Source organism: Lathamus discolor, chromosome 8 (assembly GCF_037157495.1).
Source record: "Lathamus discolor isolate bLatDis1 chromosome 8, bLatDis1.hap1, whole genome shotgun sequence".
Classification (NCBI taxonomy): Eukaryota; Metazoa; Chordata; class Aves; order Psittaciformes; family Psittacidae; genus Lathamus; species Lathamus discolor.
The window spans coordinates 15,489,890-15,503,020 of NC_088891.1; the positions used below are offsets into that span (position 1 = coordinate 15,489,890).

Below are 13,131 nucleotides of genomic sequence, written 5' to 3' on the forward strand. Positions count from 1 at the left end.
TGCCGGACAGCCGCGGGCGGGCGCTGCGCTGATGTGGAGCGGGTACCGGGCACCGCCGGAGCCCGCGCCGCTTCAGGAAGCTGCCCCGGCTTGCGCGGCCCTGCCCCGCCTCGTGCTTCCCCTTCCGGGCTCGCGCGGAGGCTTGCGCGCTTCCCGCACTCCTCGCGCGGGGCGCGCGCACTTCCTGCCTGTTTCCCCGTTCCCATTCCCCGGGCAGCAGCGGCCCCGCCGCGGCTCCCCGGCTCCCGTCCGCAGGCCGGTTCCGCCGGCCACGCCCTCGGGGCTCCCTCCCCCGCCCCGGGCCCCGCGGTCACCCTTGGCTGCTTCCCGCTCCCGCCCACACGTCCCCGGCGGGGCGGAGCCGTCGCTGGTGTTATGGCGTCTTGGGCGCTGTTGGCGAAGGAACAGCCGCTGCGGTGCCAATAGAGAGCGACGGAGCCGGGCGGGCCGGGCATGGAGAGCCTGGCGCAGCCCCCGCCGCCTCCGGGCTCGCTGAAGACGGGCGGCGGGGGCGCTGCCAGCCAGCTCCTCCTGGAAGAGGCGGCGGCAGGCGAGGGCGGCTGCCGCGACGGGCCCGCGGCGGCTGAGGAGGGCGGCGGGCGGCGCAGCCCTTCCCCTCCGCGGGCCCCCGCTCCCGCTGTGGTCCCCTGTACGGCGTCTCCCTCGCGGGCCCCTGAGAGCAGCACGCCGGCGGCGGAAGGCGCGGGGCTGGCGGTGCCGGAGAGCCCCGAAGCGGCGCCTACCTCGGAGAGCGGTCCCGCGGGCGCCGGCTCCGGGAGCAGCGGGGCTCCCAGTCCCCCGGGGGAGGAGTCCCGGAGCCTGGACTCGTTGGACTCCTTTTCTAACCTGCACTCCTGCTGCCCGAGCAGCTCCGAGCTCAACAGCGATGCCGAGGAGGCGGTGGTGGCGGGGGCCTCCTCGGAGGGCGCGGCTCCGGAGCCCGAAGGGGATAGGCCCGCGGCGGGCTCCCAGCTCCTCTCCGCCTCTAAGGAGCGCTTCCCGGGCCAGTCTGTTTATCACATTAAGTGGGTCCGCTGGAAGGAGGAGAACACGCCCGTCATCACACAGAACGAGAACGGACCCTGCCCGCTGCTGGCCATCATGAACGTGCTGCTCTTGGCCTGGAAGGTACCGTGCTGCGGGTGCCATGGCGGGCGCGGGCGGTGCCGCTTGGGTAGTGCCGTGACCTGAACGCCGACATCGCCGCGGCGGGCGGGGCGTTCCCTTTAGTGCTGAACGCGTTCGGGGGGCACCTGTGCCGACACCGCGTTAATGCGCAGCCAGAACTTTGTGCTGAGTAAGACAACGTTATCAAGGAAGCTGGAGAGGGGCTTTTTGTAAGGGCGTATAGGGGTAGGACAAGGGGGAGCGGCTTTAACCTGAAAGAGGGGAAATTCAGATATTAGGAAGAAGCTTTTCGCTGTGAGGCTGGTGAGGCCCTGGCACAGGTTGCCCAGAGAAGCTGTGGCTGCCCCATCCCTGGCAGTGTTGAAGGCCGGGCTGGATGGGGCTTAGAACAACCTGGTCTAGTTGAAGGTGTCCCTGCCCATGGCAGGGGATTGGAGCTGGATGAACTTTAAGGTCCCTTCAACCCAAAACATTCTATGAATCTGTCAAGAAAGACTTATTTCTGCTGTTAAGCACATATGATACATACAGAACTTGGAAAATAAATATTGGCAGTCTACTGCAAATATGCTACTTAGTTGCTGCTGCAATATGTAGACTTTGTTGTTGTCTTAAAATAAAAATCTAGGTGATCCTTTATTAAACTAAGCAATGCATTATTTGCAGATGAGTGCATGTTTCTAGTATAGCACTGAAAACATAGGTGGTATTTTGGGAAATAAAGTTAGTTTTGTACAGTGAAGCGTATGCAGAGTTGTATAAAATACAGATTTGTGCAAGTTAACGGCATTAAGAATAGGGGTACGTTTGTACAATTACGCATAATAGATTGTATTTAAATTAACGAGTAAAACTGGGTCGTAATAAATGCAGCTCTGAGACCTGAATGTGTTTATATTCTAATAGCCATCATGGATGCCGATTTACTGTAGTCTTAAAATAATTCTTTTTAACTTTTAAGCAATTAAAATAAAGCATAATGTAATTATGAACCCTAGATTAGGTCAAGTAATTATAATTTGGGAACAAGGGAGCAGACCAAGAGATGAAAATAGACAAAAGCAGAACTGGAATACCATAGTATGTGTTAGGAGAATAGAAGCTAGGTGGTGGTGGGGGCGGAAATGATGTAAAGAGGAGATGAGGATGGGAAGTGAAATCACAACAGAGAATAAAAAGATAAACAGTTAAGGGCTGGGCTCTCTTCCCTGCATCAGCCACCAACTTTCTGTCTCACAACTTTATCCTGACAAGGCTGAGAGTTTTGGTCATCCTGTAGGTAGGTATAGTCTCAAATAACTGAAGATAATAGATTCAAATGCTCAAAGATGAGAAACCACAGTTACAGTACTAGTTTTCAAGTTTTCATGAACATTCTCATTTGCATGGTCAATTCCATGCTTCCATTATTAAAAACAGGGTTTTTTTGGGATAGTCCTCACTGGGGGAGGAGAGACTGAGAGAGGTAGTTTGTTAATTTCCACAAAGGGTTGCAATAACGAGAAAACCTAAGATGTACCTTAGGTAAGTGTACTACATATTCAGAATTTTTCTTCCTAGTAGGTAGAAGATCTTGTTCATTAATGGAGCAAGATTCTTCTCCGTTCCTAATACTTTTCAGGTTTTATTATACTTTTAGTAGGTATTTTTTGATATTGGAATTCACTCCTTTATTGAGAAATACTGGTAGAAAGACTACTTAAAAATAATTGATTCTTTGAATTCTGCATTTCTATGCTGCCATCTGTGAAGCAGTGGTTTGACAATGCTTGGGTTTTTTTGAAATTTAAAAATAGTAGCAGCTATTGGCACTATTCAGATTCCCTTTTAATAGACCAGCTTTTGAAACTAAACTTGCAATAAAACTGCTACCTCTTTTTTGTCCAATACTTTTCAATAGCGTCTGAGCATACAACTTTGAGGTGGCAGACTGTAGAAGCTGTACTTTTAAATGTTACAATTATGATATCACTTTTCTTTTGGAGTGTTTTTGCAGACTGCCTGTGTAAGTATAACTTGCAGTTTAGCCTTAAGGACATAGAGCTGAGGAGTTCTGCTTACACAAGTGTTACAAAGATGTTCTAAGAAAAAATAAAACAAAAGCAGTACGATACCAACTTGAAAAAGTAACTGCAAAACTGTGGTAACCATTTAGGCTTCTGTGATGGAAATAAAAGCATTATTAGAGTATCAAAACAAATATTTAAAATGTATGAACAAGCATGGGTTGTCCCAGTGTGGGGCACTGACTTTCAGCTTGTTTAAATCTGAAGACTGCTCAGTTTTCCCTCGGGGCTGTGGCTCCCTATGTAGTTAAGCTTAGCAGTGCCACACTTGCTTTTCTAAGTACTTTTTGTGATCTTTGTTACGTACAGTTCATGCGTCACTTTCCGATAACTTCTGGCATTGCATTAAGCTGTAATTTTGTGTGGGGGTAACCCTTCTCAGGATGTACTCCAGTGGCAATCAGCAGATGCCTAAAGCTTAATAAGCTTGCCATGTAATTCTGCTCTGTTTCTTAGGTAGGAGGTGATGTCATGTAGCCAAAGAATTCTGAACCTTAAGGCATTGCACAGAAATGACATATCTGAAATGTACAGGGAACAGAGAAACAAATTGTTTTGGACCATAAAATAAGCCGAAGGGAAAACATAATGCAATACAAATAATACTGCCTTGAAGTGAGTGCATATGGAGTATCTTGTCCTTACAGCTTTTCATGTAGGAGAGTAACCCCAGTAGTGTATTTGACAGTGTCTTTGAAAGTTTTTTCTGTGACAGTCCTCTGAATGAATGGAAGGTTGTGGGAGCTGTGTGCCCTACATGCAGAGTTGTACTAAAATTCTGGGAACTTTTAGAATTGTATGATTTACTTATTTAGGTGATTGTAACAATTATGTAAGTAAATGTTATAGAACTGTTTGTGTTTAGATGTATTCAAACTGAGGTGCAGAAGAGAAGTAGAATAAAAAATTTCTAGTTAGAATTCTTTAGTTTTAGGTTCTCATAAAAATGGCCCCTTTTCAGAGGAGCCGAGTACAGTATGCTCCTGCTGATATCCGTTTGATTTGTTGGAGTCTGCAGTGGTGGTGCCAGGTCTGAGGTCTGGCACTGGTCCTTTGCACGTGATCTACTTTTTCTTGTCACTGAGCTAAACCTCCTTATGGCCAAAATTTGCATAGATTGCTCAGATGGACTGGCTTAGCCTCTGAATGTGAGCTCCTGGTGAGCTTCTGACAACTGCTTCAGCAGAGGCCCTGGCAGCCTTCCTCCTGCACCTGTGAGATGAGCTGAGCTTGCAGACCAGTAGGCCTGTAGTTCTGTATTTTCTGGATCAGGAAGACTGCTCTGAGGGACTGAAGGGAACCTGGTTGAGGGGGGAAGATGTTAAGGTTATTGGGAAGCAGCATGTGCTGTCAGGCTGTCGTGTGACAAGTTCATGAAGCTGTTCCTACAATGCAAAAGGTATATATTTGCAGGGAGTATTAATTGATTTTGTCATGCAACTTGAAGCTACCCTTACCTCTTCTGGAAATCTGAATTTAGGGGATTTGCTTATTTTAGATAAACATGTTCTGAGACTATAAATAATAAGCCATTAGACATTTGCATGGTCTGTACATGTAGTATTTTTGGAAGTGTTAGCGTCTATGTGGGACTTTATCACTTAGTTGGTTTTTTTCAAGCCTTTCTGAAGCGTGGGAGAATACAGTGGGAAATATTTAAAATTAGTATTATGTAGTTTTCTAGTTTGTAGTCTAATGCATAGAAAGTGTGGAAGTTGTACTACACCAACTGTTCAATGCGAAAATTGTTTACCAGTCTCTTAATTACAAAGGGAGCTCAACTGTACCTCACATTGTAGTTGGGTGAGAAAGATTTAGTTTCCCACTTCTGAATGTCAGAAATGAAAAGTAGCTAGGTAACTCGAACGGAAGAGAGGGAGCAAGATGAAAGACCAGGAAGCTGCAATAGAGGGGTACAGGAAGTGGGAGGGAGTTGAGGAAGCGTGTTTTTCCTAAAATGTAAAATTAATGTGAAATCTGGAAACTAAGCATTGAAACGTATTGAGAAAACTGTTCCTCAAAATAAAATTGCTATGGACAGCAACTGCTTAAATTGTTTTCTTCTGCTGATTCATGTGGAGAATGACCATGGTTCTGTATGATTTTTTTTTTCCCCCCTCTCTCAAGTTTTGAGGTGTTTTTCTTTCCTGTTTCTTATAGCTTAAGCACTCGTAATGAAGTTCCAAACAGTTAGGAAATGTCATGTTCTCGCTATATCCTACATTAGCTCTATTAGAAGTACTTGTGACTGTGTTGGAAACTTTAAAGGTGTGATCAAGATCCCACAAAACATGCCAGCCCTAAAATTATGCCATGAAGTAATATATTAACTTTGTTTAGGATTCAAGTGAGCAGTTATTTTAACAAGCTAAATCTCAAAATTATGCAGCTATGAGATATTCTGCAGATACAAATAAAACTGCTTTGGTTCTGCAGTAAAAAACCATAAGTAGCTTAGCATTACAGTTGTGAGGGAAAATTCAGATTGTTAATCAGTGATACAAATAATACCATAAGTCCATAAAGCCTGAAACATTAGTATGTTTATGCCATGTATATGAAGAACTCAAATACAGGTAACCCATGTATAGCTGCTTTTTATAGTACACACATACTTCTAGATTTGCAAATGTGGTGCTGAGCAGAAATCCCAAGCAGTGCTGGCTGAGCTGATACAAAAGGTTTTAAATAAATATTAAAAAGAGCTAGTTTTCATGCTGAGTCATCACAGTACTCCTGTTAATATTTAAGGAAGCAATGCTATTATACTATATTATGCTGGCACATATGTACTGCTTTTAGTCCCAGAACTACTTCAGGCAGATTTAGCGTAATTCTCTTCTGTGCCATTACATCCATGTGCCTTAGAAGCTGCAATGAACCACAGCCAACTCAGGGGTGTGAAAGCTGATGTTTGCTAAAGCTTGACTGCTGCCAATTCAGAACTAGAAGTTTAAGAATCTTTGAATTTGCATCTTTAAGAAGCTTTCTGAACCTGTAGTCGTGTTATTTACATGCTGCAATATATTATATTTATATGAATAGTCAGTGTGAATATTATGAATCAGATCAAAGATTATGAAAACCTTTATCCTATTGAGTATTAGTTTTGGGGAAAGGTTGAGAAATTTTGTAAGCTCCAGTCGTCACTCATTTAAAAGATGTTTTTAGAAATTCATGTGCATGAATTCATGTACCTATGCATGCATGACTGATTTTTCTTGTTTAATTCATATCATTTTTATTTTTTTATAAGCAGAACTAATTAAGCCTTCTTTCTGATGAATTTATGCGTCAGTAATTTTCTATTTTACTAACAATTTATACTTCATTCCCTTCCTTCCCCAGATCTTGGTACTATCAGCTTCTTTCTACGGCCACCATCTCCAGGTTGATGTGTGTGGCATATGCTGTGTGGCCAGTTCTGACCTAAGCATGGTCATATTTCTTAGTATATAAATAACAAGGCCATATTAACTTGGGTCTCTTTCTTCCAAATTTAATGAAACTTCTTGTAAATCCATACATTTAACACATATGCCTTTTGTCAAATATGAATAAAATCGGTGGAGAGGTAGATTTAGTTCAATCACACTAAATTAAAGTTATTGAAATAGCTTAGCTATCAGTTTGGGAAGGAAGCCCTCTCCATCACAACATGAACAGTGTACTGTGTTGCTATAGTGTATTTTTGAGTTCGGGTTGCTTCATCAAAGACTTTGTATGAATTGCTCTTCCATCTGATGGAAGAACTTCCTCTCCACAACCAGCAAAGTAGTCTGAGTCTATTAAACCTTAAGCATGAGTTACCTATCTCATATTGTGTCTTTCATGTCAAGAAGAACTGTGAACTTGATTTAAAAATTCTTAAATACCAGACTTTCTAGACTTCCAGTGGTAAGATGTTGAAGAGAGGATGAAAAGATTAAAAATGGAAGAGAAAGCTTAAAAAACCACCCAAACCCCAACCCCAAATCCTAGCAAAATAAAATTCATACTTATGAAAGGAAAAACTGAGCACACTATGGTTAAAGATGATATACTCCTATGGTATTCCTTCAGATAGCCAGAAGCTTGCCTTTGTGTTTGTGCTCTGGCTGTAGTTGCAGGGAGATGTGTAAATGGAAGTGCGCAAGCAAAACATTTACTTGGAATGATTGATGGAGGAGATGCTACATCAAAGGCTTCAATATGTATTGTTATTTCATCTCATGGAGGAAGTTCCTCCTTCCTGTCTGCAACCAACAGAGTAGTTGGAGCCTATTAAACCTTAGGCATAAGAATATGTAAGAAGCTTTTGGCTCTGGTGGCTGCCAGGGTGGTTGGTTTTAGCAGGTGCCAATGACAGGAATAGGTCAGGAGCGAGTGGAACAGAAACTTTACCACCAAGTTCTGTGTTTCTGGTCTCTTCTGTATGGAGTTAAACCAAAAACCCTTGAAATGTCAGCACAGGGTGAGAGTTCTGGGAGGTCGTTTCCTCTTCTTGGCATTCCTGTCCCAGTAGCTGCTGCTGCCAGATTCTCTGCAGTCTCTTGTCTGTATGCTAGAACTTTTTCAGTTAAGACTCAGTTAAGAGTTCCAATGGAGGCAGGGAGTCAAAGACTTCTGAATTAGGTGAAGTTTTCTTAAGTATGGCTACAGTTCCCAGTCTTTTCATCCCAGGTGCTTGCAGCTGAGCTAGTGCAATGAGTGGTGTGAACTCTTATGAAGTTGAGGGGAATGCTGGTGAAATGTTTTGTAGGAGTAGGGAGTGCTATGCAGAGAGCTTAAAGTGAGAGAAAGTAACATGTGCATGTGCTTTCTGTAAAAGCCATAATGCCTTTTTTAAATCTCTTCTTGTAGCTGTTATTTAGTAGAGGTACTGGGAAGGCTCTTGGTCCCAGTATACTAATGCTCTTATAAATCGGCGAGGCAGATGTGATCAGAATACTTCTGTCTAGAAATACCATATTGATACTTTCTAAATTGTGATGTTTTGACATTTTAAGGATAATACACTTTTACTTTCACAGATTAAGCTGCCACCAATGATGGAAATCATAACGGCTGAACAGCTGATGGAATACTTGGGTTAGTAATTACAATAAATTGTTTAAAATATGTATTATTCTTACCACTGGGGAGTAATATAGGAGAACTGGTTTACTTATTTACTATTCAGCTTTATTTGACCACATGCTGAAAAAAAAATACATTGGCCATTCAAATGGTCAGTGCTGTTACTAAAGCAGCATTTCATAATCTCTTGGGATAGCATATTAATCTCTTAATTATTCACATAGAAATTTTACACAGAAATTTACATCCCTCTGTTCCTTAACTTCAAAATATTAAAAGGTCAAACTCTGTACAATAAGGTATGTAACTGCATTACACAGTTTACAAAGGCAACTTTGTAAACTACTTGCGGATTTCAGTTACTGGTGCTTTTCCTTAATAGCATTTAGAAGTTTCCTATGCTGCTTTCCAGAGTGGTTAGTCTAGTGATGCAGTTGCTATGGCTTGTGGTATCTTTAAACTTACTAATGTCTGTTACAGTGTTGTTTTATTATAGTTGACACAATGTAGTAACTCAGCTGGGCCTTTAATTGGCTGCAGTATCTCTAATCCTTAATAGTGGGACCCAATTAAAATAACAGGAAAAAGTAGTTTGTTCTTCACAGTGATAGGAGTCTCATTTGCAGGTGTTACTCAATTATCCAGTTCAGCAAAACTGCAGCTGTTTCCCTCTGACATGTCAATAACTTCAATAGCCCAGAATGATCCAGGTGTTAAAAGTGCAGTTGCTACAGTACTTAAGCTATGTGTACCATAGTTCTTCCCCTTTGTAGCTGTAGCAAGTACTGTATTTTCTTTGTTTATTTTTTGCTTGTAAAGAGTGTAGCCTGTTCTTTTCAAATGCCTAGCACTGAATCTTTCAGTGGAGGAAGAAAGTTAATTACATAATTTCAGAAAAACAAATCTTAAGATATATTGCTGCCTGTGTCTAAACATTCCTTGTGTTTTGATGGATTGTGTGTGACTTCAGACAGTATTATTCTTAGTTATGTAAATATGTGTATTCTTTCTTGAAGGCATATATTTGCTTCTGGAATTACCTTATTAAATTGAATAACAAAATTATCTGCTCAAATTATCTAGGTTCCTAGTCCATCAGCAGGATCAGCAGTTGCCAAATGGTTCTTCTACAGCTTAAAAGAAAATAAAACTAAAAGAGCTCTTCAACCACTGTGAACAATCTTAACTTTAAAGATCATCAGTATGGAAACCTATAATGATGTTTTTCTTTGGTTATAAACATATTTTTTAGTACTGGAGCAAGAGAAAAAATAAAAAAGCATTGAAATAAAATCTGAAGCTTTTCGGAGAGGCAGTTTATGGATATGAGTCACTAAAGATTTTATAGCACTTGAACTCCAGTGTGCTGATTAACTGATTAATTACATTTGTGTTGTAGACACAGGTGGAATACATGCCTGTCAGAATTACTGGTGCATGGAAACATATTCCGAAATAGTCATAGTATCAGTGAGGATAAGTGGTTGCCTTTGTAATTGTGTAATGCAATTACATATCTTACTGTACACAGTTTGACCTTTTACTACTTTTAAGTTGAGGCACAGAGGAAGGTAGATTTCTATGAGTACAATTTCTATGTGAATAATTAAGAGATTAGTATGATACCCCAAGAGATTATGAAATGCTGCTTTAGTAACAGCATTGACCATTTGAATTTTATTTCTTAATATGTTCTTACTATGGTTTTTATACTCATGTTTTACTTCATAATTATAATTCAGGTTGTAAAACAATGCAGTCTCATTAATCTGATAGAAATCTTCAATGGTAGTATTTATGACCAGTCAGCTTCAATCAGAAGTGTTCAACAAAGTGTTGAAACTTTGAGTGTGGAATTAATTTATTTTTGCCTTTTTTAGGAGACTATATTCTTGATGCAAAACCTAAAGAGATATCTGAAATTCAGCGTCTAAATTATGAGCAGGTAAGGAACTGCTCCTGAAATAGTTGCTTACGTTTAAAGGAACTAAACCTTTTTCTTCCTACCTCAGGCTTATCTTGTAAAAAACCAAAAGCATACAAGCCATTCTTTGTAGTTAGTTTCTCCTTTTTTCTAGGCTTTATGTAGAGTATAATTTATTAATACTTTCTATTAATGGAGGAAAACACAGTATCTATTAAGGTAAGAAATTACTTTTATTTGCCTGTAAGGAGTATAATGAAAGAATTTTGGTTTTATTGGGGAATTGTAACGTGGAAATACAGATGGGAGCATGCAACAGGGTGGTTGCTTTTGAAGTCTTCTATTATGCATCCTTAAGTGTATTCTGTTATGTGATGCTTGCTAGACTTGCTCTGAGGATGTAAACTGGGCAAGAGAGAGATCTCCATTCTTAAGTCATGATGGACAGAAAGAGGTTGATTCCATATTATGAAAGGCAATATTATTTGCACTGACCACAATTTTTTTTTCATCACAGAGGTCTTTCTGTGTTAAAGATGATGCTGTTAGTTTAAAGGAAATATTGATGTAGTGTATATTATCTCAGAGTAAGTTTTTCAAGCTCTGTGGTCACAGCTGTTTTTTTAATTACTCATGGAAAAGTGATTTGAATTTATTATAGTTGCTGGGTTTCAGGCTATTTCTGTTTATTATTAGGTCTTCTTTTCTTGGTCTTACTCAGTCTTGAAAATCAAAACTAGTATCTTAGGATAGTTGAAATTGGAATGAAGACTGAATGTGGATTTATTTAATAATAATCCAAATTATATCAAAATATCAAATTCTGTATTTTGTAATAACAGAATTATTATATTTTTTCCACACAATTCTGTACTATGGATGATAACAGTTATAATCAACCACAGGAGTGTGATGAAAGTTATATATCTGGTTAAAGTACAATCTTTATGACTTTCTTGTGCTCAGATATATGGGTTTACTATTTATATGTCACAAACGTGTTCCTTAAATCTCTAACTTAACAATTTCAAAGAAAGCTTCTGCTCTCTGAATGTTCTAAAGGTACTTGTAGGTGCATGACTGATATAACATGAGAGGGGAAAAAGAAACTAATTACAATGCAAGTTATTGCATTTCAGAAGTATTAGAACTAAGTCTAGATGTTAATCCTAATTTTATGTTTCATCTTGATACACAGTTAATATTCTTTGCCTTAAACAATGTTTTCTTCTTACAAGAAATTCAAGTAAATTTTTCAGACAGCGTGATTTATAATGCTTGATATTACAATTATTTCTATACCATGACAAGATAGTAATTTCAGTTGCAACTTTCTTTTTTATCATACTTGAGGGATGTAATTTTTTCATTCAAATACAAGTTCAAATGCACAAACTTAGGAACAGATTGCTCAGGGAGGTCATGCAGTCTCCATCCTTGGAGGTAGTCACAGTCATCTGGACATGCCCCTGGGTAACTGGCTCTAGGTGGCCCTGCTTGAGGAGGCTGGACCACACGACTTCTAGAGGTCCCTTCCAAGCTCAACTGTTCTGTATATTTATATCCTCACTTACATCCATTTTTTTTAGACATCTGTTTCTTGTCAAAAATAGCTAAAACAGGAATGATATTGTTCAAATTGTAGTGAGGAACTTCTGCAGCTTTCTAGACAGTTTGTATTGCTGCTTTGTTTAGAGTAGACATTACAAAAGAAATTCAACTAATGCTTCTAGATGTATGATCTGAATTTGTGTATGGCTAGTGGAGTTGCTATAGACTTTTTTCTATTCATTTAGCAGAGTAAGAGTATGTCATTATTTCTTTTAAAGCACCTGAAGTATAAAAGCTTGATATCTGGTCACTTCCAGTGAAATACAGAGCAAAATTTTTATGAAACAACAAAAAATCAGATTCTTCATTGTTGGTCACCACTTTTAACTATTGAACCCCCAAATTAGAGTTGGCAAGTAGATCTATTCATTTTGCTCATTCGTTATGTGGTGGCAAGTACTTCAGCCTGACTCATAAGGCAGGATTTACAAGAGGAGAAGAACCCTCAGGATGGTCCCTGAGATAATCCTTTATAGTCTAGTTCTTGCAAATAACTGGCTTGTGGTTATAGGGAATAGAGTTAAAAGAAATAAGAGCTGCCTAAAAGCAGCTTATGAGTGCAGAAGAATAAACAGTTGGATACAGCTGATTGGAGGGAGCGTTCTCATTGTGCTAGAAGAGATCAGCAAACTGAGAATTAATAATGTGAATATGCAGTGAAACGGTTGTTTGGCTAATTCCTGCTTTTGTAATTTTGCCTTTTTTTTTTTTTTTTCCCTCAAAAATGTTGAATTGATGAGTACTAAATGAAGAAGGGTTACAAGAGTAACCCCCAAGTGTACAAAGCTCTATTTCTTCATCTGTTCTTTTTTTCTTCTTTCTGCTGTAAGAATATGAGTGATGCAATGGCGATTCTACATAAGCTACAGACGGGTCTGGATGTCAATGTGAAGTTTACAGGTGTAAGAGTGTTTGAATACACACCTGAATGCATAGTGTTTGATCTTCTTGATATCCCCTTGTACCATGGATGGTTAGTGGACCCTCAGGTAACTTGGGGTTTTTTTTCAATAATTCAAACAGAATATAAGTAGTTCTGAATTTTCTCAGGGGGAAGGGAGAGGTTTCAGAATGTTACCTGGGGTCAATAATAATGGTTATGGTAACAAGTTGTTTTAAATGTACTGCGAAAAACTGGATCCCCTTCAGAGAGGAGTGAATACAGATTGTGTGGTTTTTAGTGTGGGGACTTTGCAGAGACTATGATTATAGTCAGACTAACTTTAAAAACCTTCTGTGCTGAATAAATGACTGTTTAAATGAGAGCTGTTGTGCTGCAGGAAGTAGAAAGTTGCCAAATACTGTGTCCCAGTCATTGTTTTTGAAAGCTCACTAAGAGAGCAC

At 40.2% G+C, this 13,131-nt stretch overlaps 1 protein-coding gene across 1 annotated transcript in view; it reads left to right on the forward strand.

Annotated features, from left to right (window-relative positions):
• The first annotated feature begins 13 nt into the window (after nt 1-13).
• Nucleotides 14-13,131, forward strand: part of MINDY2 (MINDY lysine 48 deubiquitinase 2) — a 35,775-nt gene continuing 22,657 nt past the window's right edge. Inside the window, exons 1-4 of the mRNA XM_065688589.1 lie at nt 14-1,128; nt 8,207-8,264; nt 10,133-10,197; nt 12,618-12,776. Of these exons, the coding sequence (XP_065544661.1) occupies nt 454-1,128; nt 8,207-8,264; nt 10,133-10,197; nt 12,618-12,776 (957 nt within the window). The 5' untranslated portion in view covers nt 14-453. The remainder of the gene's footprint in view (nt 1,129-8,206; nt 8,265-10,132; nt 10,198-12,617; nt 12,777-13,131) is intronic.